The sequence below is a fragment of the Neofelis nebulosa genome, chromosome 7 (genome assembly GCF_028018385.1).
Source record: "Neofelis nebulosa isolate mNeoNeb1 chromosome 7, mNeoNeb1.pri, whole genome shotgun sequence".
Classification (NCBI taxonomy): domain Eukaryota; kingdom Metazoa; phylum Chordata; class Mammalia; order Carnivora; family Felidae; genus Neofelis; species Neofelis nebulosa.
The window spans coordinates 36,849,012-36,875,584 of record NC_080788.1 but is presented as its reverse complement, the minus strand read 5'-3'; the positions used below and the strand labels follow the sequence as shown (position 1 = coordinate 36,875,584).

Here is a 26,573-nt window from a genome sequence, read left to right as displayed (position 1 = left end):
TATTTTTTCCATATTTTCCCATGATGCATCTCATTATAATGGTAGCTTACTTCCATAGGCGGGTTTACTCTCATTTGAGTCGTGAAGGAAGGGGCACTTCTCAAAGATGGGATAAAATCTGTATATTTCTATTTTAATTGGTCTAAATGTTAGGTAGAGCTGACAGATGATTGAAATGTTGACACGTAAGTGTTTTTAACAAAGGACTTCTTTTTAAAAATAAACGCCATTTAGTGTCTTGGTTTGCTGGTACTATAATACAAGGAAATCCTTTGTAAATATATGACTTCTAAAGGTTCGCTTGTACCACGCTTTGGTTTTTTAGCATTCAGTACATTTTCGAATAGTAATAATGTGGATGATAAAGTGTTATTGGATTCTGGCTCTTAAATCTGTGTATGATTTCCAAGATGGACCAAAACCCTGTCTTTGCCTACTTTCCCTCCTGATGCCCTACTGAAATAAAATGTATAGAAATAAGAAATGAAGAAACCAATAACAATAAATAGGAAGGCTACCAAAGAGTGGTAATTGAACAGATTTCTGGGTCTCTGCTCAAGTACTAGAAGGCTCTCATTTCTCCTTACCGCTCTCCTCCCTGCACTTAGACTATTGATAGCAGGCACAAACCCCAGGCAAAACATCCAAACAGATTTTGTTTAGAGAAATTGGGAAAAGCTAAGGCTTTTAAAGTACAAGTTATATCTCCAGAACAAAAGGGAAAAAAGCCATCTTTATTCTGGTATTTAGCAGGTCTGCTGGTCCCCACCCATGCATCCTAAAGGAACACTGCCAGTCAGCCTGTACCTACCCCACACAGAGCCCTCCTCAGGAGAGCAGTCCGACCAGAAATCAAACCATCTTCACAATGATAGAGGAAATCTGTTGGCTAAAATGAATCATTCAGATGTAAATGCGAATGAGTAACCAAAGATCACCAGGCATGTGAGGAAAACTGATGGCGTGAAAGACTAAAATAACCAGAAAAATTGCTACCGGAGAAAATAGAGCTAATCAGCGAGAACTTAACCAGAAAGGAACTCTAATATACTCAGGGCTGTAGGAAGAGAACTTCACGCATTAAACAAAAATTGGAGAACACACGTTTTCAGATGGAAAGGGCACAACAAATGCTGAAATAGTGAGTCAAATATCATAATGCAATACATTCTTGGGAAGCTGCAGAATTCTAAAGATAAAAGATCCAGAGGAAATTCATGTACAAAGTGACAAGTATCAAACTGAAATCAAACCTCTCATCAGTAATTCTTTAAAAAAAATTTTTTTTAAGTTTATTTCTTTATTTTGAGAGAGAGTGAGCAAGGGCGGGGCAGACAGAGAGGGAGAGAGAGAATCCCACGCAGGCTCCGCGCTCCCAGCGCAGAGTCCGACGCAGGGCCCAATCTCCCAAACTGCGAGATCGTGAGCCTGAGCCTAAACCAAGAGTTGGACACCCAGCCAACTGGGCCACTCAGGCGCCCCTCTCATCAGTAGTTCTTAATGCTTTAAGACAATAAAACATTGCCTACAACTTTTCAAAAGAAAATAATGTGTAACCAGGGATTCTATATCTTGCCAAACTATAAATCAAAGGAGAGAGCAGACTGAAGTTGATTTTAGACATATAAGAACTCAAAGGCACCTTCTTTTGGAATTAAATGAGTGAGGGTGCCTGGCTGGCACAGTTGGTAGAGCATGTGACTCTTGATCTTGGGGTCATGAATTCAAGCTGTAGATAGATAGATAGATAGAGAATTACACATTCACCATCAGCTTTCTTTTTTTAAAAATTTATTTATTTTTGAGAGAGACAGCATAAACTGGGGAGGAACAGAGAGAGCGGGGGGACAGAGGATCTGAAGCAGGCTCCGTGCTGACAGCAGAGAGCCAGATGCAGGGGTTCAGACCCACAAACCATTAAGATCATGACCTGAATTAAAGTCAGATGCTTAACTCACTGAGCCACCCAGGTGCCCCTCACCATCACCTTTCTTTAAAAAATAAAAAATTATTGTGTAATTTCTCATTAAACATTTTCATTTTGGGTTTTTTTTTTTTTTTTAAATCTCATTGTGGGGCACCTGGGTGGCTCAGTCGGGTTAAGAATCCGACTTCAGCTCAGGTCATGATCTCACGGTTCATGGGTTCAAACCCCACATCAGGCTCTGTGCTGACAGCTCAGAGCCTGAAGCCTGCTTCTGATTCTGTGTCCCCCTCTCTCTTTGCCCCACCCCTGCTTGTGCTCTGTCTCTCTCTGTCTTTCAAAAATGAATAAACATTAAAAAAATAATAATAACAACATAAAAAAATCTCATCGCTCCCAAAAGGGTTTGTGGAAAGAAAAAAGGGGATGAATAATTTCCAACAGTAAAATAAGTAGTTGTGGATTTACACCATAAAATGAATTATAGAGCTACTGTAGCAAACACTAAGGAGACTAATCCCATAATTTTCCATAGTTCCCAGTGACCTCAGCAACAGGTAATTCGGGACTATTTAATTGCAGTCACAACTGGCTAGTGTATTATATGGCAACAGCATCAGATTCCTTTCCCATTGTGACTAGAGTGACATGATCTGGCTTACATTTAAAAGCATCATTCTGGGGCACCTGGGCGGCTCAGCCAGTTAAGCATCCGACTATTGACTTCGGTCAGGTCATGATCTTGTGGTTTGTGAGTTCCAAGCCCTACATCGGGCTCTGCACTGTCAGTGCAGAGCCTGCTTGGGATTCTCTCTGTCTCTGCCCCTCCCCTACTCACTTTATCTCTGTATCTCTCAAAATAAATAAACTGGAAAAAAAAAAAAAAAGCATCATTCTAATGGCTATGTTGAGAACAGACTTGGGGTAGAATAGTAGAGCAAGGATAGAAATAAGAAGAGACCAGTTTGGACATCATTGTAGTATTCTAAGTGAAAGACGGCAGTGGCTCTGATGTGGTGGTAATGGTGGAGTTGGTGAAAAGAGGTCAGATTCTGGGTATAATTTGAAGGTAGAGCCAACAGCATTTCCTGACTGATTGGATATGGGGTGAGCAAGAAAGGAGTAGAGGTTTCTGGCCTGAGCAATAGGAAAAGAGAAACAGATGGGGGGAAAGAGGAGGAGTTAAGTTCGGGGTGTTTCAAAAGTTCATTTGGTCTCCAAGTAAAGATGTCAGCTACTTGGATTGGTACTGAGATGTATGTGCCTGCAGTTCTGGAGAAAGTTCTGGCTTAGAGAGGAAATTGTGAAAGTAGTTAGCATATAAAGTGTATTTCAAGCCATGGGATTGGGTGAGATCGCCTAGGAGTGAAGAGAGGTCAAGAAGAGGTATGAGGCCTGAGACCCTAAGGCACGCTAACACTTACGGTTCAGGGAGATGAGAAAGAATGGTCAGAGATGACTGAGGAGGAGCAGCCAGTGGTGTACAAGGAAATCCATGAGAGGATGGTGCCCTGGAAGCCACGAGAAGAAAGTGTTTCCAGTAGGAAAGAGTCATTGACTATTCACGCTGCCGAGAGAGCAAGTAGGAGGGGCACCGAAAATTCACTGTTGGGTTTGGCAGCATGGATATCAGTGTTTTTACCTTTACAAAAGCCGCTGTGTTTTTTCCGACAGCTACTAACTTGTTCAGACAAAAATAATGTATTAAGCTATTTGGGCCCAAGGACTTAATAAATGGAACTGTCAGGTATTTCTTTTGGCCTAGGGACTTTGAAACAATTAGTAAGATACCAAGAGAGCCACAAACAGAAAGTTTGAGAATCTCTACTTTAGAGGATCGTGCTAAGTATTTTAAGAGGGGGAAGCTCCTCTTGCCTTTTCTTTGTCTCTGCTGAGAAGTTTGAGTTAGTCATTTTAAATCTGATCAGATTACTGCAGTGAATAAAATTGCCCTAATGTGGTTCAATATAAAAAACTAAGGAAAACCTTATCCTATGAAATGTCTGCAGTACAGCTTTGCATGAATTTTTCTTCTTGCCTCCATAGGTATGGTCTGAAATATGCGTTGCTTGGCAGCTCGGGTCAACTATAAGACTTTGATTATCATCTGCACACTCTTCACTTTGGTCACGGTACTTTTGTGGAATAAATGTTCCAGCGATAAAGCGATCCAGTTTCCACGGCACTTGAGTAGTGGCTTCAGAGTGGATGGATTAGAAAAAAGAGCAGCAGCATCTGAGAGTAACAACTATGTGAACCACATGGCCAAGCAGTCTGAGGAGGCATTCCCTCAGGAACAGCAGAAAGCACCCCCTGTTGTTGGGAGCTTCAACAGCAATGGGGGAAGCAAGGTGTTAGGGCTCAAATACGAAGAAATTGACTGTCTCATAAATGATGAACACACAATTAAAGGGAGAAGAGAGGGGAATGAAGTCTTTCTTCCATTCACTTGGGTAGAGAAATATTTTGACGTATATGGAAAGGTGGTTCAGTATGATGGCTACGATCGGTTTGAATTCTCTCATAGCTATTCCAAAGTCTATGCACAGAGAGCCCCTTATCACCCTGATGGCGTGTTTATGTCCTTTGAAGGCTACAATGTGGAAGTCCGAGACAGAGTCAAGTGCATAAGTGGGGTTGAAGGTTGGTATCTGTCTGCTCCACTGCCTTTTTCTATCTTGATTGTGTTGAGGAATAAGAAATTGTAGGTGTTGATGATATAGCAAGTACATACATAGCTTACTGTCAGGAGACCATTCATCACTCTGACTTCGCAAGGAGGACCGGGTTAAGTCTAAACCTGAGGCATCATTCTAGATGATGTGATATGGGGGCTGCAAGATGATACCTGATCAAATAGGATTATTCCACGAACCCGCCTCAGAATCTAAAATTATCACCTCTAAAGTAAGGGCACAGCATCTCCAAAAATTTTGCATTAAAATATGCAGTTAGTGCCCTACGAGAGGAGACCAATAGACCTGTGTACCAATGCAGTCTTACTACCAGATTAGCCAGGTGTCATCTCTGGATGGAGGTTTAAAGTCCTCAGAACAAGACGCCATTTTCTCTGAACGTTTACGCTACACTCCTATAGTCTATTGCATATTGTCTTTAAAACCTGAAGCAGTAGGAGCTCGTTATGAGTGTCATTAGTACATTTTGGAATTTGTATGTCAAACCTAAGATGGATCTGAAAGCCAAATTGAATTTGACTTTAAAATACATCATTTAACCCGAGGAAAGAACTTAGTGTGTTTTCAGATTGCTTTGCTTAGTTTTATTTTATTTTATTTTATTTTCTTCATTCTATTAAAAAGTGATTTTAATACAATATTTTAAGTTTTTTATAATATCTTTACCTAATGTTCAGAAGAGGGAAGGGCCAAATTCACTTATATTCATACCACTTCAAGATAATTATTACCATTTTGTATATTCTCTGGAGGTCTTTGTACCTAGGTCTATGTTTTAACATAGTTGTAATGATACTTAACCATACGGTGTCCAGGGTGGTAATGTTTTCTTAGAGATTTCAGAGATACCCATCGTCAAACCCTTTCATGTAAATTATGTAAAATGTATAAAAGTAATAGATGTTTGGATGCTAAAGAAAAAGTAAAAAGCACCCATAACTGGTGTTAATATTTTGATGTGTTTTCCCGATCTTTTTGTTGTTTTTTTAAATAAATTGAGATCATACTGTGTAGTCAATTTTATATTCTCCTTTTTTCATCTAAAATATATTGATTATTCCCCCTTGTTATTAAATATTTACCGAATATTTTAACAACTACTCTCATATAGTGAGAATATGCCATGATATGTGTAATGTGTTCAGCCTTTCTCCTTAGTTGGCCACTTAGGTCACTTCCAGTTTTTTTTGCTTTTATACATAATGGTATAGATATTTATAGTTAATCATTTGCTGTTTTAATTATATTCTAAGAGTAGTTTCCTAGGAAATAAACTGTCACTCAAATGATAGAAGTTGATCTATTTAGTTACACTGCTTTTTCCAGAAAAGGTTGAACTACTCATGTTTCCAGTAGCAGAGTGTGAGGGCACACTTGTCACCCAGCTCTTGACATCGTGGAACATTGTTTTTTGTTTTTATTGTTTTTTTGTTTGTTTAATTTCTTAATGTTTATTTATTTGCGAGAGAGAGAGAGAGAGAGAGAGACAGTGTGAGTGGGGGAGGGGCAGAGAGAGAGAGAGAATCTGAAGCAGGCTCTAGGCTCTGAGCCGTCAGCACAGAGCCCAGCGTGGGGCTCGAATTCACGAACCGTGAGATCATGACCCGAGCCAAAGTCAGATGCTTAACTGACTGAGCCACCCAGGGGCCCCAAGGAACATTGGTTTTTCTTTTTTTAATCTGTTGTTTACAAAGGATCTCATGATTTGCTTTCTATAACAATTAGTGAGGTCAGATATCTTTTTCATATGCTTTCAATCATTATAAAATGATCTTCATGTTGTTTCCCTCTTTCTCTAATGTAATTAAGTGGGCTTTTAAAATATTTATGTGAACTTTTATATATATAGTAAGGTTAATAATACTTTGTTACACTTATTAAAGATATTCTCTTCAATTTGGTTATCTTTCATTTTACTTACGATTTGTTAGTTTTGGAAGTTTTTAGTTTCATTTACTAAACTTACAGACTTTTTTTTTTTTACTTTTATGGTTAGAAAGTCATGGCCACATTGTGGTCAGCTGTTCATCTGTATTTTCTCTTAATAGTTTTATTAGGGTTTTGGTTTTTTACATTAAGCTTTTTAGGCCAGCTTAATTGATTTATATTTTGGTAAATGGTACAAAGTCAGGGTATAATTTCAGACTCTTCCCCTCACATGTATTGAATAATCTTTTGTCCCCACCAATTCATGATGCAGTCTTTATATTAAAAGCATATCTGTAGCCGAGGTTTCTTAGCCCTTATAGCTCCTAATTCCTTAAACTGTTTTGAAACTACATCACACATACAGTTTTGTAGGTTCTTGGTTTCTGCTATGTCCGTCTGATGTCGATCAAATTATTTTAGAACTACAGAAAGGAGTTTATTTCTAAACACATAGACCATGAGGCAGCAATACAATATTCTGTGCAATGTGGCATTATTGTATTCCCCATGTAGAATTACTAAAATAAACACTAAGAAACATTTCAAAGTTTTGCTTAGAACTTTACAAGAGATCATCATCCATTAATGAATTATGTCAGAAATCTCTAGTTAGATATACAACTTCAACTCATTTAAAAAACACGCCTCATTCTCAAGAGTCACATTTTGACATGCCGGATATGAAGAAGAATTGCAAACTGCGTTTATACTTGAAGTTGCCTGGTCATACCCGGCTCCTTAAGCAAATACTTCAGCCATCAGCTGATATAGTTAGACCACATCTTAACATTGGAGAGAGAGAGGAGTAGGTTACTAACTTGAATGTGAAGTACAAACATGTAAGAAAATTTCAGAGTTAATATTTTAGGATAAACCTGTGGTAACATTATCTACATGTATTGAAATTGTACAAAATACGAATGTATGAAACGGGGTTTTGAAAACGGGACGTCTGTAGCTCTGTAAAACATCAGTTCTTAAAGGGTTTTCTACCACACTGCATTGCTGTCTGTCAAATACTGAACAAGAGTGAATAAGCCTCAATTTTGTTTTTCATGTCTGATTGCCTCATTAACTAGTTTTTTAAGCATTATGAAAGTAGCGTAATACCAAAGCATTAAAGCTGCCGATAACCCGGTAACGTGCCCCAGAGGTAAAGCAGTGGAGAGCGTTGTTCAGAATACGCTTGGGAATGTCCAGATGCGGTTATTTATTTAGTCTCTCTGTTTTGTAGGTGTACCTTTATCTACACAATGGGGACCTCAAGGCTATTTCTACCCAATCCAGATTGCACAATATGGGTTGAGTCATTACAGCAAGAATCTAACTGAGAAACCCCCTCATGTAGAGGTATATGAAACAGCAGAAGACAGAGACAGAAACAGCAAGCCGAATGACTGGACCGTGCCAAAGGGCTGCTTTATGGCTAGTGTGGCTGATAAGTCTAGATTCACCAATGTTAAGCAGTTCATTACTCCAGGTAAGTGGTGATGATTATATGTGTCTGCTAATTTTATGTTGATTTATGGTACCTGATAACTCCTTTAAAATTGCTTTTATGGTTTTAAAAAGCACATTAGCAGACCCTTTATATTGTATCTATATAAAGAAACATGGTGTCACCCAAGTGAAATCCCTAGAAAAAGAACAGCTAAAAATTCAAGGTTATTAAAAAAAACAAAAAACAAAAAACTGCATGGAAAACCAAGCCATAGATTGAATATTAAGATCCAGGTTACTACATGGTATGTGTCTCCTTCCAGGGATCTATGTCCCATAGGAATGACCCTCATTGGTTTATTTTAGTATTTCAGTGCAGCATTTATTCTTTAACTTTTAAACTGTTTTGCATTAAAGTAGAAATTTTTCTTTATAGAGAGCCATCCTTTCCTTTGTCTGGTTTTTACCAGCATGGTTTTTTGTTTGTTTGTTTTTTTTGTTTTTTTTCAAAATATTATAGCATTAGCAACCAGGCCTGCTTCTCGTATTGAGTTTTGTTAATGTACTAGATTGTCTCAAACTTCATATAAAACCATTTCATTAATAAAAGCATTTATAAAATCAAATTAACTTTATGCAACATTTCCCCTTTTAGTAAGACAGTCTCATTAATTAGGATGTAATGTATTTTTCTCCTCTAATCAATATCCATGAGAATTAATGAGTCGATTACTTAAAAAGACAATGAAATAATTTCAGTTAGCACCTCAGGCTTAATTCTCTATGGGGGAAATGTTGTCAAGAACAGAACTGATTCCCCCCTCCCACCAACCTTGCAGTCGGTAAATAAAATGAGAGAAAAGGTTATAAGACCTCTTCTGTATTCTCTCCTTGTCCTTTATTGATGACTGTGTAATTCACAGACCTTGAAAGCCACAATACAAATCTACTCATTCTAGATGACCTTAAGTAATGGATTTATGAGTGCTTAATGCAGTGCAAATAATGAATGACCTTTAGTTTTTATTGTGACTAGAACTTCTTTTCTCCTATGGTATTCTGTGATATTCCAGTACACAGAGCATCTCTGCTTATTGTAAAACCACAGGCTTGACTGGTGAGAAAGTACATGGAGATGTTCAAGAGTATTTAGCTTGTGATACCAAAGAGGTTATTGTAGCAGGAAATGATTAGACTAAGCAAAAGGACAGTTGTTTTTGTATGTACCCAAGGAGCTTACTTTTGCACTAATTAGTAATGTTGTCTGGATTAGGGTGAGAAACAGCTCTCATCTTGATCTCAAATGTTGAGAAGTTGTCTAGAGTGGTCTTTTGAACTCTATTCTATTTAGAGCAGTAGATTTCATTGCTCACTCTGGATGCCCTGGGTGATACAAAAGATAAGTCTCCTCATACTGTGTGAGGGACCCTCACGTCAGCTCTTCATTCTGTAGCCCGTAGCTAGAGATAGAACTGCTTCCTAAGGTGGTTTTCAGTATATGGGGGGAGAGAACTCTGGGACACTCTGTCAGTGGCACACAAGCTACTCACAGTTGGAACTCCTTGTTGGTGGAGTGTGCTAACTGGGAATGGGGCCCTTGTTTTGCTATCTTGGGCATGCGTGGAGGTGTATTTGATCTAGGTTATGAGGGCAAGTGAGTTGGGTTACATGGAAGTTGTTGCTCAGCGCAGGAGAAGGAAATCAAAGCAGTGAGACTGTCGCAGGATGGGGAGATGAGGCTTTTCAGAGGGTATAGACCTCCTGGGGGATAAATTCAGAGAATCCCTGTTGAGAAGAATTTGGAACTTGTGTATAGAAACATTGGCCTCAATGAGGTGAGTCTCAGAGGACCAGGGGCTGAATGCTGTTGGCCTTTTAGTTTTTCTTTTGGGGCCTTTAATTTTTTTCCTTGAAAGGAAATAAAATTAAAATCCTCTAGAAGAAAGAACCAGAACATGGGTCTACATCATATTTTATTGTTTTGTTTGTTGAGTAATGTTTGAGTTCCTCTTCCTAATTTTAAAATTGAATGAACTGAAACTATACCTGTCATACTCCATTAAATTAAATTAGCTTTCCCTTTCCTGATGTACTTTCTTCACTTCATTTGCATGACCTCACTTTCTCCCCTCTCTCTGTGCAGCCATTCTTTCTCAGACTTCTTGTGAGCTTCTCCAGTTCTGCCTGGCCCTTATCTCTCACTGTTCCTCAAGGTTCTGAGTAGGGAGGGCCTCTTCTCACTGAGCTTATTAGTATGTGGATTAAAATGAATGAATGATGATGGTTTGTGTTGTATGTGAAAACATTGATTTAAAGACTGTTCTTAAGTGTTTATCATCCTTTTTTGGCCTAAAGGACATATACACCAAGAATAAACACTTCTAGTAACTCCTAGGCTTAACTGCTCAGAGAGAGAATGAGTATGGATTTCAACAAATGGGAAACCCAGAACTTTCTACTAATAGATTGAAAGTAGGCATCTCTAGGTACAGAATACCTTCAGTAGAGCTCAGACCTCGCCTGCTGTATTTCCAGAGTGGTTGCCACAACCACACTCACATCCCTTTTGCTACCATTTGGATCCTTCCGAGTGGTGTTGACAGGTTATGTAACCACTCTGTATATCTATAAATTGGGAATTAAAAGACTTGGAAGATTGTTGTAAAGACTACCATTTTTTGTTTGATTGATTTATGTTGGGAATTGGGACTTCTTCTCTTCTTCTGTGTGGCTCAGTAGCTCCCTCTGGTGGTGATAGTGTTTTAGGAAAATAGTTTTTTTTTTTAAAGGTTATATCCCATGACATCAACTAATCTGTTATAGTGAAACATCAGGTAATTTTGGCCATATCATTTCATTAGATTTATATTGATAAAGTGAAAGAAGGGAATTCTGGGAGGAAAATAGATAATTCTTCAGCTTCCTCCCATTTTGGACTTTTTAAATTTTAAAAATTTTTATTGTTAAGAAAGAGAGTGCAAGTGGGGGAGGGGCAGAGAGAGAAGGAGATACAATCAGAAACAGGCTCCAGGCTCTGAGCCGGCAGCACAGAATCCGATGCAGGGCTTAAACCCACAAATCGTGAGATCATGACCCAAGCCAAAGTCAGTCACTTAACCAGCTGAGCCCCCCAGGAGCCCCCCATTTGGACTTCTAAAGATGGATCACTGTTATTCAGTTTCATGAGAATGAATTGGTCATACTTAATAATATTGTCTTATTAATGAGGCATTACCCTAAGAATGAAAAAATAAGCACTCAAGACAGTCTTCTCTGCTGAATATAATTTAAACTTGAGTGATTTGTCAGTCAATTTAGAATCCTGCAGTGTTTTGGGAATGTTGTATTGAGCATCAGATTCCATTTTACCGTAGATGTAGGAAAACAACTAGTAAAGAGAGAGATTGCATGTTGACATTTTTCCAGATAAAATGGATCTTTATTAGAAATATGCTTCTGAAATCCCTTTTTAAAAAGTCACTCAAGACTTTAAGAGACAAAACAGATGAACATAAAGGAAGGGAAACAAAAATAATATAAAAACTGGGAGGGGGACAAAACAGAAGAGACTCATAAATATGGAGAACAAACTGAGGGTTGCTGGAGGGGTTGTGGGAGGGGGGATGGGCTAAATGGGTAAGGGCACTAAGGAATCTACTCCTGAAATCATTGTTGCACTATATGCTAACTAATTTGGATGTACATTTTACAAAGTAAAAAATAAAGTTAAAAAAAAAAAAGTCACTCAAAGCATCATTTGACATGTAAGTCTATCAAGATGTTCTCATTCCTTATACAATTTCCATGATTGTCTGTTCCATCAAATGAAATAATTAAGAGCCCCGGACCAATTATGTCCACACTGGTAGAGTCCAGTGTTGGGAGAGTTTGACAGCCAGCTCCACATGCTAGGGCTCTCCAGGCTAATTACTCTTGTGTACACCATCATCAGTCCACGCTTCATCTTTGCCCCTGGTGATATACGGAAGATTTCTTCAAAGGACTCCTCAAAGCAGATCTGATTCTGTAGCTATTTTGAGAGGAACAACTCTTCCAGCGATTATGCTCATGAGGATGCCATTTCCAATACCATTTCTTTTTCATAGTCTTTGATCTTGGGTCCAGGAATCCTGGTTTCTGGTCCCTGCTCTACCACGAATTGGCATTTGGCTCTGAGCAAACCTTTTAACCTTGCAAAGCCTCCATATCTTTGTTCCTGAAATGGAAGTAGTAATTCCTGCTCTACCGGCCTCAGATTATTATAAAGATCCTGTGAGATAACACGTGGGAGTGTAAATTCATATATAAAATATGCAGTACGTATATTTTTGCTGGTGGTGGTGGTCGTGTTGCTGCTGCTCTTTAATATGCTCTGTTTCTTTTCTTGGTAGATCTAGACCAGCCATATTCAGAAAGGCAACTTTTTGGGAGTCAGCTGTCATTGTACTGTAGATACGCAAGAGAAATCTCTTATTTGATGATTTGCCAGATAAAACAGCTGTTACTGTTTTATCAGCCTCCGAAGGCCAGTGGCTTCAGAGTAATAATAATCATAATCACTATCAATTTTTACTTTGTTCCAAGCCACTATCTTTTTTTTTTTTTTTTAAGTCCTCACAGTTACCTTGCAAAGTATTATTTAACATGCGAAGAAACTGAGGTTCAAAGAGTTATATCGTCTTGAACATCTCAAAGCTAGTAGGTGGTAGAATAACAGTTCAAACAAGGTTTGGTGGGGTTTTAATTCTATGCTTCCCCCTCGACCTCCCCCAGTTTCCCTCCCTTTTTGTGGGCTACATGAACCCATCGCTTAATTTTCAGAAATTTTATTCACAACTCCAGCAGATACCTGGAAGCAAACCTATCGTTTTCAGCATCAGTTAGCAGCAGTTAAGAGTGTATATTGTAAAGGGAAGCCTGACTGGTTCGGTTGGCAGAAGTGTGCAACTCTTGATCTCTGGGTCGTGACTTTGAGCCCCATGTTGGGCCTAGAGATTACTTAAAAATAAACTTTAAAAAAGAAAAATGTGTATTGTGAAGCCAAACTAGGCAACCTGAGTTTCACATTTTGTACATCAGACAAGTTACTTAACTTTCCTGTGTCTCAGTTTGTCAACCATAAAGTAAGAGTAATAATAGCACTATTCTTGTTACAAAGATTAAGTGAGTTAAGACTAGTAAAGCACTGGGGTGCCTGGGTGGCTCAGTCGGTTAAGTGTCCAACTTGGGCTCAGGTCATGAATTCACGGTCTGTGGGTTCAAGCCCCACGTGGGGCTCTGTGCTGACAGCTCGGAGTCTGGAGCCTGCTTCCGATTCTGTGTCTCCCTCTCTCTCTGCCCCTCCCCTGCTTGCACTCTGTCTCTCTCTCTCAAAAATAAAATAAAAACATTAAAAAAAAAAGCGACTAGTAAAGCACTTAGAACATAGTAAATACTAAATGTTAATTAGATTAAAAAATTTCAATTCATATGCAGCCATTCTTCTAACGTCTCACAATATTATGTGCTAAGCCTATTTTGGCTATTTTTTTCTCTTTATAGAATGGGTATATTAGGGCAGCCATTGATTATCGACCAGCCAGCATTCGATCTAGAAAAGGCTGTTTGATCAACAACACCTTAATCATTTGCTCTTAGCCCGCTAAACTAGACAGGCCTGAAACTCATGAGCCATCATGGATGGGCTCATCAATTGTATCATTTGTTTTTGGTTACTTCAGTAAAATGATGATGATGATGATGATGATGATGATGATGATGATGATATGGTTAACCAAAATATCGAAATGCTAATTTTGTATGGTTAGTGGTTATCAAGGAGGAATTGTGATTTATTTTTAATACAAAGAGCTCTTATTCTAACCAGTCTCTGTTGGTATATTTTCCCCCTACAGAAACCAGTGAAGGTGTATCCTTGCACCTGGGGAACACAAAAGATTTTATTATTTCATTTGACCTCAAGTTCTTGACAAATGGAAGTGTGTCCGTGGTTCTAGAGACCACAGAAAAGAATCAGCTCTTCACTGTACATTATGTCTCAAATACCCAGCTAATTGCTTTTAAAGAAAGAGACATATACTATGGCATTGGGCCTAGAACTTCGTGGAGCACGGTCACAAGGGACCTGGTCACTGACCTCAGGAAAGGAGTGGGTCTTTCCAACACAAAAGCTGTCAAGCCAACCAAAATCATGCCCAAAAAGGTGGTTAGGTTGATTGCAAAAGGGAAAGGCTTCCTTGACAACATTACCATCTCTACCACAGCCCACATGGCTGCATTCTTCGCTGCCAGCGATTGGCTGGTAAGGAACCAGGATGAGAAAGGTGGCTGGCCAATTATGGTGACCCGTAAGTTAGGGGAGGGGTTCAAGTCTTTAGAGCCAGGGTGGTACTCGGCCATGGCCCAAGGGCAGGCCATTTCTACCTTAGTCAGGGCCTATCTGTTAACAAAAGACCATTTATTCCTCAGTTCAGCTTTAAGGGCAACAGCCCCTTACAAGTTTCTGTCCGAACAGCATGGAGTCAGGGCTGTGTTTATGAATAAACACGACTGGTATGAAGAATATCCCACCACACCTAGCTCTTTCGTTTTAAATGGCTTTATGTATTCTTTAATTGGGCTGTATGACTTAAAAGAAACTGCAGGGGAAAAACTCGGGAAAGAAGCGAGGTCCTTGTATGAGCGTGGTATGGAATCCCTTAAAGCCATGCTCCCCTTGTATGACACCGGGTCAGGAACCATCTATGACCTCCGCCACTTCATGCTCGGCATTGCCCCCAACCTGGCCCGCTGGGACTACCACACCACCCACATCAATCAGCTGCAGCTACTCAGCACCATCGATGAGTCCCCAATCTTCAAAGAGTTTGTCAAGAGGTGGAAGAGCTACCTTAAAGGCAGCAGGGCAAAGCACAACTAGAGCTCAGAACCAAAATCGTCTTTCAGCCTCTGTCATACACAGCTATGGGCTCTACGTCAGCGGAGCATAGGCACATTTTGAAAGGTGGTATACTAGGTTTTTGTGGATTACATCAAAGTGATAAATGAAACCAGTCGTCGGAGATCATTGCATTCTGTGGGTTGGGTGTTTTGAAACCTCGGTGGCCCTTGGAGCAGAAAAGTGTTAGTCGATGGCTGAACAAAGATGTTTAACTTTGCCTTGCTTATCACCTTCTGCGGTTCCACAGATAGTCCCATCCCTCTGGGTTTGGGAAAGACACTGGTAAGTGGCTGTTAGTGGCCAGCTGTCTAGTGCTTACCTGAAAACTTAGTATGGGCCTCTCTTAAAATGTGACTATTTATGTTTATGTTGGAAGCAAACTTTAAAAAATTATGTGCTGTAATACAGTAAGTGTGTACTCGCAGCCTGAATAGTGGACTGTGTGCAACTTTTTAAAATGGTGTTTCTTTTCTATAGATTAATTTCTGGGCAAATTTCGTGTTGCGTTTGTTGACTTTGTTATATATGGAGAATATTTTGAATGTATGGTTTTCTTGAAACATGTAAATTAAAAACACAGCCAGTGTTCAGGCTTCACAGTTATATAATGTAAGCACAACTAAAATGAAACTTGTTGACTGCACAAGAAATCACAAAAATGTTATTCTGTTTTATGAAACTCGATCTACAATCAGTAAAGATTTGATAATCAGTCTGTCCCTCCCCACTCCCCCTGTGATGGTTTCTTTTTGTCACTGTCTAGAATTCTGTATTTCGTTTCAGACTACACCTGAGAGTTTTATCTGTTTTGGGGGGACATTTTGGAAATTTTCTTTAAGGAGCTAGTCCCCTCCCGCTGCCCTTTCAGGGGTTTTTTTCCCCTCTGTAAAGAAACGTACTCTGTCAGATATTATACACAGGAACCATAGCAGGTTTTTTCCCTTCTTTTAGGTCATTCTTGGTTGTCAACTTTCCAGACCATTGACTCTGCACATCAGTGTTTTTCTTTTGCAATTTTAATTTTAAATTATTTCAGCTATTGGGTAGATGCTACCACATTCGCTGTATGTGTGTAACCAGACGTTTCTTTTGGTTTTATATCCCACCATACCTCACATAAATATAGGTTCACAGCCCTCACACCCTGGGCAGTGTCTGCTAGAGGGCTTCCGGCATTGTCAATATCAAGCGAGGTTGATTTTGCTGTTTTTGTTCTAGTGTGTGACGAACACCAAATCACTACTGTAACTTACACAGATTGAAATACGAGACCCCACACTTTCAGGAGACTGAGTCTGACAAACACAATTGCAATTTGTCTGTGACCTGTATTAAATGCACATCAAGAGCCACGAGGGCACTTGCCCACATACTGCATCTTAAATTGAACTCAGCCTACCAACACAACTTAGAAGTCAGAAAATGTATACATGTGTATGAGTGTAATATAAAGGCAAAGTATACATATTAGTGGCAAAGGGAGCAGGAGCCGAGAAAACAATATAGATCTACACTGAAGACGATATTACAGAAAAGTAAGCTTCAACTCCCAAGTTAGGCGGCCACAACTCTATTTTGCCCACAACAGAAGAGCTGCGGGTTATTCAGTTTCCCCCTAGCATTTGACTTTTGTAGTTCTACATTAGATGTCTCAACAAAAATACCTGGACTCCCTTTTTTTTTTTTTTTTAATTTCAGTGCTCAAAAAATAAACTTTCTCCAATCTGGAAGCCCTTTTTACTTCATCTGCTCTGTTATCATCTAGAGCGGTCCAGACTTCTGCCTTGTGTTTGCATACTGGTACTTCAGACTAAGGGAATCAGCAAAAACAGCATGGTATGCTTCCGTGACAGATACCAGTGCCTTAACGATGTGGCTGTCCTTTTCCACTGAAAAAGGAAAGACGTTTTGATCTAGAAATGGCATTGCTGTTTCATTGCTGTTGGTTTCACACTGCCTTCCACGTTGCAACAGCAACTTGATTTTTCTCGTGATCCCAGAATTTTCTAAGAGGATGAGTTGAACCTGCGACAGCCCCGCCAGCATATACCGGTGGTTCTCAAACTTCAGGGTGCCTCAGCATCACCTGGGAGCTTCCTGAAATTCAGATGCCGGTCACTCACTAAATCTGCCCGTGAAGCATGAGAATCTGCATTTTTGACAAGCATTCGGATAATTCTCATGCAGGTGATCTGCGGGGCAGACGTGGAGGAACACTGCCCAAGACCATCGATTGCGTTTTTGTTCCGAAGCGTTTTCTAGGGTTTTAAACCATGTGAAACGTTTACTTGTTCTCAGCTTAGAAGAATGGGGAAGGTATTTTAGTTTTGTTTTGTTTCTTTTGATTTGTCTTTGTTTCAAGATAATGGGTCTTTGTTTTTTGCATTCATCTTGAGTTAGCTCTGATGTTAAATTAAATCTATTGCCACTTCAGTTGTAAAACCAGCCAAAAGTTTCCAGATAAAGGTCAAGTTTGGCCCTTTAGGATTATTGTACATAAAGGCTTCATCCAAAAACCACCCAGTGTCTGTGAGCAAATACAGAAGTGACACACAAGCACAACTTTCCAGATGTGGCAGAGGCCTTTTCTTTGTCGGTGTGCAAACTTTCACTGAAAGCTGCTATTTTCATCCTTGTTGTAATTGTTTTTCTTGTTTCTCCTCCATTGTCCATGTGGGTTAGATGCCATGTGTTAAATATGCAATAAAGTGTTTACAGGACGCCCTTCTGAAGGGCGGTCCTTTGTAAAGCTGTACAGACTTGGCAATTTAAGCACAATGTGCACATGTTAGTTTTCTATACAGCAAAACTGGATTTTTTGCAGATGGAAAGGTATTTTGTTTCTATACAGAGTAAATGGATTGTTTGTGCTTAATGTAAAGCTGCTTTATAAAATTGTAAAATAAAGTTTTTATCTTAAAAGGAATATCTCTGGAGATTTCTTCCTTCTCTAATCTTAAGATTTTTTGAGCCCAGCAAGTGGATTTCTGAGAATTTTCTGTTCAACCGGTGACAACTAGGCAGTAAATATTCATCAAAGGTGTATCGGGCCCTTTAAGACAAAGTGGGGAAGGGCCTGTCCCGTGGGTTTTACCCCTAGGAGGTTTATTGTACAGGGGGACACAGTGTCCACAGAACAGTTTCAGAAAAGTAAACTGCCAGACTCTGTGGTTGGTCAGGAAAGGTGTTGTGGAGGAGACAGTGCCTCCCTGGGGGCTTCAGTTCCCGGTGCCGAGTCGAAGAAGAGGAAAGGGCAACGAGCAAAATCAGGGTGCCCTTTGCCATGCTGATTCAGGCTGGTAACCATTTTTGTCTGACTTAGATTTATTTGAAAGTTTGTCCTTCCTGTATTTTCTGTCCTCGCCTCTTCTCCAGAACAATAAGCATTATTGAATCTCTGCCCCTCCCTTCTTCTCAGTAATGATACACCCTCCCCAATACATGTAAAACCAGAGACCAGTCCGGGTTTATGTTGTGTTTCACTGCACATTATCTTTTGGGTTAGACACATTGCACACCGTTTGTATGACGGAGTACCGGTGGATCCCCAAGCAACTTTTCTAGCTGATGGGTGCACAGGCTACGACTCAACATCCTTGGCATCTCTTTTTTCTCTCTCTCATCCTCAGTTGGGAGACAGCCACGGGTTGCAAGCAGTTCTTGGTCTGGATGAGGGCTCAGGCTGCTCTTGCTTTGATTTGCTATTTAGAGCCAAACTGTTAACCCATTGGCCATTCTGCTTTAGCACACTAAACCTCTTCTGTTCGCCTCCCCCATTGCCCTTGAGCGGGAACAGACCCTCCAAGCCCCAGAGGACTTATTCCACAGTCAGGAGCTCGTGTGACCTGAGAATGCCTCCTTCTCCACGGGACCCTGCCAGCCACTGTGCCACGTGACCCTGCTGCCTCGAGCCAGGACTGTGAGACCAGGGGTGAGTCCCTCAAGCTGGGCCCATGAATGTCTGCCCCAGGAATCCGAAATTGGGATGGATTAGAAAACCGAAGTAGATACATCGTGAAACGCAGAGATGAGAACAGAATCTTGTCAGTGCTTCGGGCCCTGGATGCAGTGCGTTTCTGGGGCCCGCTGCGTTTCTCCAGTTCCGTGAGATACCGCTGTCTCCTCAGGATGCATTCCTAATGTGTGCTTGCTTAGGTTGGCCAGATTTGACCTCTGTTACCTAGAATAACAAGCCCTAGTTAATAACATAGTGTCTGCATTACAGAGAAATGTATAATGTAAATTCTACATTACATACATTTCCCCCCAGTCCGGACCACTGTGGTTGCTCGGTTTGCCATAACAAAATACCACAGACTTAGTGGCTTAGGCAACAGAAATTTCTTTTCTCACAACTCTGGAGGCTGAAAGTTCAAAATTAAGGTGTCGATAGGTTTGGTTTCTTCTGAGGCCTCTTTCCTTGGCTTGTAGATGGCTGCCTTGCTGTGCCCCTACCTGGTCACCCCCCTGTGTGTTGTCTGTGTCCTATTCTTATAAGGACACCAGTCGTAGTGAATTAGGGCCCCATTCATATGACCTCTTTACCTTAATTACCTTTTTTATTTTTATTTAAAAAAAAATTTTTTTTTTCAACGTTTATTTATTTTTGAGACAGAGAGAGACAGAGCATGAACAGGGGAGGGGCAGAGACAGAGGGAGACACAGAATCTGAAACAGGCTGCAGGCTCTGAGCGGTCAGCACAGAGCCCGACACGGGGCTCGAACTCACGGGCCATGAGATCATGACCTGAGCCGAAGTCGGACGCTTAACCGACCAAGCCACGCTGGCGCCCCTAATTACCTTTTTTAAAGGTCTTATCTCCAAACGCAGTCACAATCAGAAGTCCTAGGCGTTCAGCGTGGATTTGGTGGGGAGAGGGGGACACAATCAGCTCATAAAAACCACTCTTCACTCTTTAATTTTAATGTTTATTTTTGAGAGAGAGAGAGAGAGAGAGAGAGAGAGAGTGCAAACAGAGGAGGGGCAGAGAGAGAGAGGCAGACACAGAATCTGAACCAGGATCCAGGCTCCCAGCTGTCAACAGTCTGATGGCGGGGCTCAAACCCACGAACCGTGAGATCATGATCTGAGCTGAAGTCAGACGCTTAACTGACTGAGCCACCCAGGCTCCCCTTGCTACTCTTTACTCTTCAGTGCAGAGGAACTGAACTAGCCACGGGTGCCATTTAGTTAGTTGATAACCAGCTTAAAACCCAAAACTCTGAGATCTTTGGGGAACAGTAGGTGGGCAGACATCTACACTTGAGACTCCAGAGACAGGGCTCGTGGGCTTGGCCACTGTTAGCATAAGGAACTTGCTCTACCCCATGGACCTCAACTATTTGGTAATACAGTCTAATAAGAGTAATCAATCTTAAAGTTTTTTATAAACTAGTAAACTGTCACCACTAAACTTAAGCAGTGGCATTAAAAAAAATGTACAGACCAGGGATGCCTGGGTGGCTCAGTCGGTTAAGCATCTGACTTCAGCTCAGGTCATGATCTCACAGTTCATGAGTTCGAGCCCCGTATCAGGCTCTGTGCTGACAGCTCAGAGCCTGGAGCCTGCTTCGGATTCTGTGTCTCCCTCTCTCTCTCTGCCTCTCCCATTTGTGTCTGTCTCTCTCTCAAATATAAATAAACATTAAAAAAATTTATATATATATATATATATATATATATATATATATAGACCCCAACATTAGCTACTAGATTTTTATTCTTCCTACCCAGTGCCATTCCTGTTAGCCTCTCTGAATACAGGACTCGGAGGGATCAAAAACAGATAAATAGATCCAGAGTGTATCAAAATTGCAAGTCGTAAGATTTGTTTAATGACAATTTTTTTTTACTCTCGAGTCTGCATTATTGTAACTTACAAATAGTTAGCAATGTTGGGATAAAATATTGCTTTTCATTATACCAACCCGTTAAAGATGTCAAATTGAAAATGGATGTGAATTTAAATGTTGTATTGGTGATGAATTTGAACGCTGCTCACTTTCTGGTGAAAAGAGCTACATTTGCCATCTGGTAAGCATGATGGGTAGCGTGTGTGTGCGCGCGCGCGTGCTGCATTTCCTGAATGTTAAGTAGCAGCAACACTGTGTAACTTTGCTAATCTTTTTCCAGGAGTAGAAGGATTTCTTGAAATGACAGGGCTGCAAAGCAAAGCAGAGAGGCGCAGAGGCAAAGAGAACAGCCAAAGGGGGAGAAAGAACACCTGTGAAGGATCAGAAAGCGAGCAGCCCGACAGCAGACACACAGTTTAGATAGGATATTAGGGGGCAACCCCAAGCCCACCCCCTGGAAGAGCTCGTACCTTCCTGGGGTTCTACTCTGTTCTCATCTGCACCCCGTGAAAGCACTGAGACGAGAAGGGCCGCCCCACTCCAGTTTAGAAAATCTAGTAAAGAGCGTTCCTCTCTTCGGGAACTAGAGGAAGGAAAGAAATCCCCGGGGCGCGGTGGGGGTGGGGGTGTCTTGGCAAACGCGCAGGATTTTAATTTAATGCCTGTTAACTTCATCTTTCCTTTTTAACACCAGTGAAATGAAATCTCTGTAATTCAGTTGAATATAGGGTGGGAGGCCCCAAACTGATTCTCCGGTCCTGTCAATGGTATGGCAAGTTAATCAGGGGGAGAGTGTATCTTCTCAACTCCTGCAGGCAACAGAGAGAGATACTATCTCCATCTGGAAACGCCCACCAGAAGATACTACCTGGGCAACTGCTTATGTGCTTGAATAAATCTGAGTTCTTACTGTCCGGGAACAACAAACTATGGTTCTGATTGGTCTTTCTTGACCATCTTTGCTTAGGGATAGGGAACAAACACTGTTGCAGGTGCTTTCCAGACTCTCACAGCCATGAGTGAAAGCCTGGCTCATCTCTGGCAGGAGATGAGAAAATGGAACACTGTATATAACTTGGTCAAGGTCACGCAGTGCCTTTCCCTGAAACGCTTGTTGACCAGCTTCCCGCCAAGCCTGTGCTCCCTGCCAGAAGACAGGATGAGAAGATCCCATTCCGGCCCTGAGTCACACCCTGGAATGCTCTTCGCTCTGGAAGGCCTTGGGTAGCCCTCCTTTTCCAGAATCAAAGACCAAGCGATAGTGGCAACACTAACAGCTAAAGTGGCCAAGTGTCCTCAGTCAGGCTTTTGCGGAAGGACCCCGTATACATTCTTTAGAATTCTTTTGACGATCTTGGGAAGTGGTATCATGCGAGCTGTACAGTGGAGAAAACAAACGTGAAGCAAAGCCGCTTGCCAGAGGTCATTCGGTTCTCTGACACACCAAGGTCCGGAAGCCAGGTTCCATGTTCGGAAGCGCCGTCCTCGAGGTCCTCAGGCCATCACCATCTCCACTCGCTCCCGACTGCACCCCGCACAGTGTGCTCAACCCGAGCTGCAGGCCTCCCGGGGACGAGAGAGCCCCAGCGCTCCCCCACAGGTGAGAGAATTAGCCCATTTCATCCACAGACTCTGTCCACTCTGCTGAAATTGATACGTGCTCCACGACATGGTTAGAAGAGTCCAGAAACAGGAGGTTCTCTCGCCATCAAGTCTCATTGGTATGTGCCCCCCCTTTCCTCGGCATCCCCAGACTGTCTGTTTACATTAGATTTGGGGTGACGCGGCATGACGGTCCCCTCTGTGGCCTCTCTGCAACACCTTCCTGCCATTGACTGTTTTCCCTAATGGACTTGCAAAAGCTGTATCTGTTATAGAGTAGGATGTAATCGAGTGTGTGTGTGTGTGTGTGTGTGTGTGTGTGTGTGTGCGCGCGCGCGCAGCTGCACGAAGACATCTGGAAGGAGTCACAGTGAAGCTCCCAGGCACCCCGCCGGCTGCAGGGATGCGATGACGAGGAAGAAGTCCCTGCCCCTCACAAGTCCGCCAAGTAACAGATTCAGCAGGTACATAGTTTTTACTCTTTGCCGTGAAAACGAATCAAAACATGTTTAAAATATGACAAATTCCAAATCAGAGTTTGAATTAATGAGATTCTAAAGGACCTGCCTACATTCACACCTTTTAGAGTCCTTTCATTGTTTGAGTCGAGCCTCAGAGTGGTCCTGGGGGACCAGCCGAGTGGGGTCTCCTTCCAGCGCGGGAGCAGGGGCTCGGTGTGTGGTAGCGTCCTGGGGTCCGTGTGCTGACACCAGAGCTGGACTGAAGTCCCCACTTCATCTCCTCATCGTGTGCTGTGCCCACAGCCTGGGTGGGAGTCTAGAAGGGGGCTCCCGGGATCGGCACGGCCTGGCGTGAGCCAGGGCGGGGCCTTGCCTTGTCTCCTTTGGCCCTGGGCTTGGCATGAGGGTGGGGGGCCCTTCTCTGTTGGTTTCTGTTTCTCTTTGGTTATCAGTCCCCTGTCTCATCACATGCAAGCTCTTACCAGATAGAATAAAGTGACCCAGAGAACCACTCAAAGGTCTGCCTACCTGTTGCCTGGCCACCTTGTTTAAAGCTGGGTTTTCATTAAAAAATTTTTAAAATGTTTATTTTTGAGAGAGAGAAAGCGTGAACAGCAAAGGGCAGAGAGAGGGGGAGACACAGAATCCGAAGCAGGCTCCAGGTCCTGAGCTGTCAGCACAGAGCCCGATGCAGGGATTGAACCCACGAGCCGTGAGATCATGACCTAAGCTGAAGTCGGACGCTTAACCAACTGAGCCATCCAGGTGCCCCAAGGTGGGTTTTTATTTAAAGCAAATGAAATTTTAAAGGGGAAAAAAAATTCTCTCTCTCTCAAGGTGCCAATTTCTTCATAAATTTTAGAAACCATAGTTTTATTTCCTTCCCAAGGAAAATCCAAGCTGAGTCTTTCACCACTGAGTGGCCCCCCAGCCTTTCATTTAATTGCAGTCCTCACACTGGCCCACTGCTCACTGGGCCTCTCCCACACTTCAGTGACTCCGCCGGCTGTGTGGACCCAGGGTCACAGGGGCAGGCGGGGAAGTGGGCAGTGGAGTAAGGGGGTCATTGCAGGAGCCTGGGTGGGATAGGGGGGTGGCCAGGACTGAGGTGGTTGGATTGTGAGATGTGGTTGAACTAAGAATTGACAGGCAGTATGGCGGGTAGGGGGTAATGGGACAGGATTGGGTGGGGGTGAGGGGCGGCTCCTAGGTGTGGGTGACAGAAGGGTCATTGGCTGAGATGAGAGGTCTAAATGTGCTCACAGGGGTCTTCTGCAGACCAGGTCCCCTCCCAGGCCAAAGAACAGTGCCTTTTCCAGGGGTGTGTGAGGGTATGAGGAGATAAAAGGATTGTGTGTGTGTGTGTGTGTGTGTGTGTGTGTGTGTGTGTGTCACTACGAGGCCAATTTATTCACCAGTGGGATTTCACTCCTGCCTCGCTGTAATCCTGTGTCCGCATAGCCAGCAGAGACATTGTCTTAGAACAAAAATCAGGTGCTCGAAACTCTCCAATGGCTTCCCATTGCCCCAAACCAGAATCCGGATTCCTCCGCAGCCTTGGGAGGTTCACCAGGAGCTGCCCCTGCCCCTGCACCCACCTCATGCCCAGTCCTAGCCTCTCCTCTGTCACTGCGCTCCACGCAGAGGCTTCTTGGACCGCCTGATCCAGCCTCGGGCATTGGCACTGTCGTTCTTCCTGCCGGAACTGTTTCCCAGTTTTTCAGGGGCCGGCTTCTCATTCAGTCACCAGCTCCAATCTCAGATCCTTCCTGAAGCCTTCTCTGAGCACCCAGCGAAGCTAGCCTCCCGGACGCCCCTGTCACAGCCCCCCACTTTATATGTGCGTAGCCATTCTCACCAGCGGGAATGGACTTGCTCGCATGTTGGTTCACCTGTGCCCCGCCCCCCTGCCCCCCACTGGGATGCAACCTCCTTGACAGCAGGAGCTTAACTCTGGTCAGTCACTACCTTATTCCTAGCACCTAGCACAGAGCCCAGCCCTGTGAGCTCAATAAATGGTGCATGGGTGGTTGAATGAATGAATGAATGAATGAATAAATGCAAGCTTCAAAGAATTCAGGGGGGTTGGGAACTAGCTCTCTCCTTACAACACTCTGACAGAGTTCCTTATGACCTCTGGCATCAGCGTAGCTCCTGGGTGATGACCTAGGAGCTTGCTGGAAATGAAGAATCTTGGGCTCCACGCAAACCTACTGAATCAGAGTCAGGGTTTTACCATTTCACCAATACCCCCAGGCAATCGGTGTGCATATTAAAGTGTAAGAAGTGCCCCCTAGTTCACTGATGGGGAGTCATACACAACACTGCTGCCTGGGCCCTCCCCTGGGGCTTCTGATCTGCTCTGCTCTTGGCTGTGGCCGAGTACCCAGCCCGTTAGACTGTGCAGCCAAGGTGGAGAACTAGCTGGTGAGAGAACGAGCTCTTGCCTGCTGGCAAGCAAAGCACAGGGCTCAAGGAATGGTAAGGCTTGGAGACAGTGGGAGGAAGAAAGGGAAATGTGATTGCCTCCCATTTAGGTCCAGCCATCAGCAGGTCGCTTGTTATTTTCGAGCACCCTTCTCCTGGTTCCTAAGGTGCTTGGGGCCCTGTTTTATTCCTCTTCATGTTGCTCTCCGCAGGGAGACTGGGGATCGGACTAGGGACTAAACCCTGGTCAGACAGTGACCTCCCTAAGCCTTCTCATTTTCCCCATCCCCTAAAACAGACCAGGTCTCCAGAGCTCTCGGCAGGAAGTTCTCTGGTGGGTGCTCAGCAGGGAATGTGGGCCAGGGTCAGAGTGAGCCCCAGACCTGTGTGTGTGAGTGTGCGTGTGCGCGTGAGCACACACACACATACACACTGCCAGCCTGCCCACCCCCGTGGGAAATCCAGAGCTCCTCTCAGGCCTGGTGGGCCCAGCAGATCCTTTGGGCAAAAGCTGGAGGGAAATACAGTTAACAGAAAACCGAGAGAAATGAGGAAAAGCACACTGAGCCGCTGTCAATGGAAATGCGTCTTCACCCATGCTGGAACCACCAAGAAAAAATGCCCTAGCTGTCCTAGGGTGTCAAACAATTCCGATTCTCAGTTGAAGAAACGGGATTTTAATCTGAGGACAGGACCCCTACCCCTTCCCCCAGGCCACACCCCCACAGACCCCTTCCCAGAGTTATCCTGTCCCCTTGCCTCGTCCCAGCAAGCTATCGCTGAAATCAGAGACTCAGCCCTTGGGCTGAACTATGCTGCCAGTTAAAATATTAGTAAGCTGTTCCCATTGTCTCCTCCTTGGTGTGAATGGAGTGATCAGATCCTTTGTTTGGAGTGGTTTGCTGGGCGGTAACACAGCCAGTGGGTCCTGGGACCAGGGGTGGAGGAGGGTGAGAGAGGCCTGCTGTGGGCCACACCACCCTCGAGCAGGGTCCTCCCTGGCTGGTTGCCACCTGCCACAACTCCGGTCTCCCTTTCTGGCTCTGTGTCCTCCAAAGCAGCCTCTTCCTGGGTGGAAGAAATCACCGACGGGAGGCTTTCGCTCTGGTTCACAAAGTTGCTCACTTTGCACCCCCTCCTCAGATCAGCGCACCCAGCCCTCCGGTGACAGCCACAGCATCTGCCTGTGCTATAGCAGACCCCACAGTGCATTAGTATTTTAAATTACTAACTGAATTAAAATGGCCTGCGAGGGAAAGGTGAATAGAACTCAGCCCTGGCTCTGTCTCTCCTTTCTCCAG

At 43.0% G+C, this 26,573-nt stretch overlaps 1 protein-coding gene across 4 annotated transcripts in view; it reads left to right on the top strand.

The window, feature by feature from the left end:
- The window catches only part of GLCE (glucuronic acid epimerase), a 117,332-nt gene extending 99,477 nt beyond the window's left edge, over nt 1-17,855 (top strand). For 3 of the 4 annotated variants that reach the window (XM_058737245.1, XM_058737247.1, XM_058737246.1), the window contains 3 exons: nt 3,971-4,567; nt 7,784-8,029; nt 13,884-17,855. In XM_058737245.1, coding sequence (XP_058593228.1) covers nt 3,985-4,567; nt 7,784-8,029; nt 13,884-14,908 — 1,854 coding nt within the window. In that variant the 5' untranslated portion in view covers nt 3,971-3,984 and the 3' untranslated portion in view covers nt 14,909-17,855. The remainder of the gene's footprint in view (nt 1-3,970; nt 4,568-7,783; nt 8,030-13,883) is intronic. The other variant, XM_058737248.1, reaches the window with a different exon arrangement.
- The last annotated feature ends 8,718 nt before the right edge of the window (nt 17,856-26,573 follow it).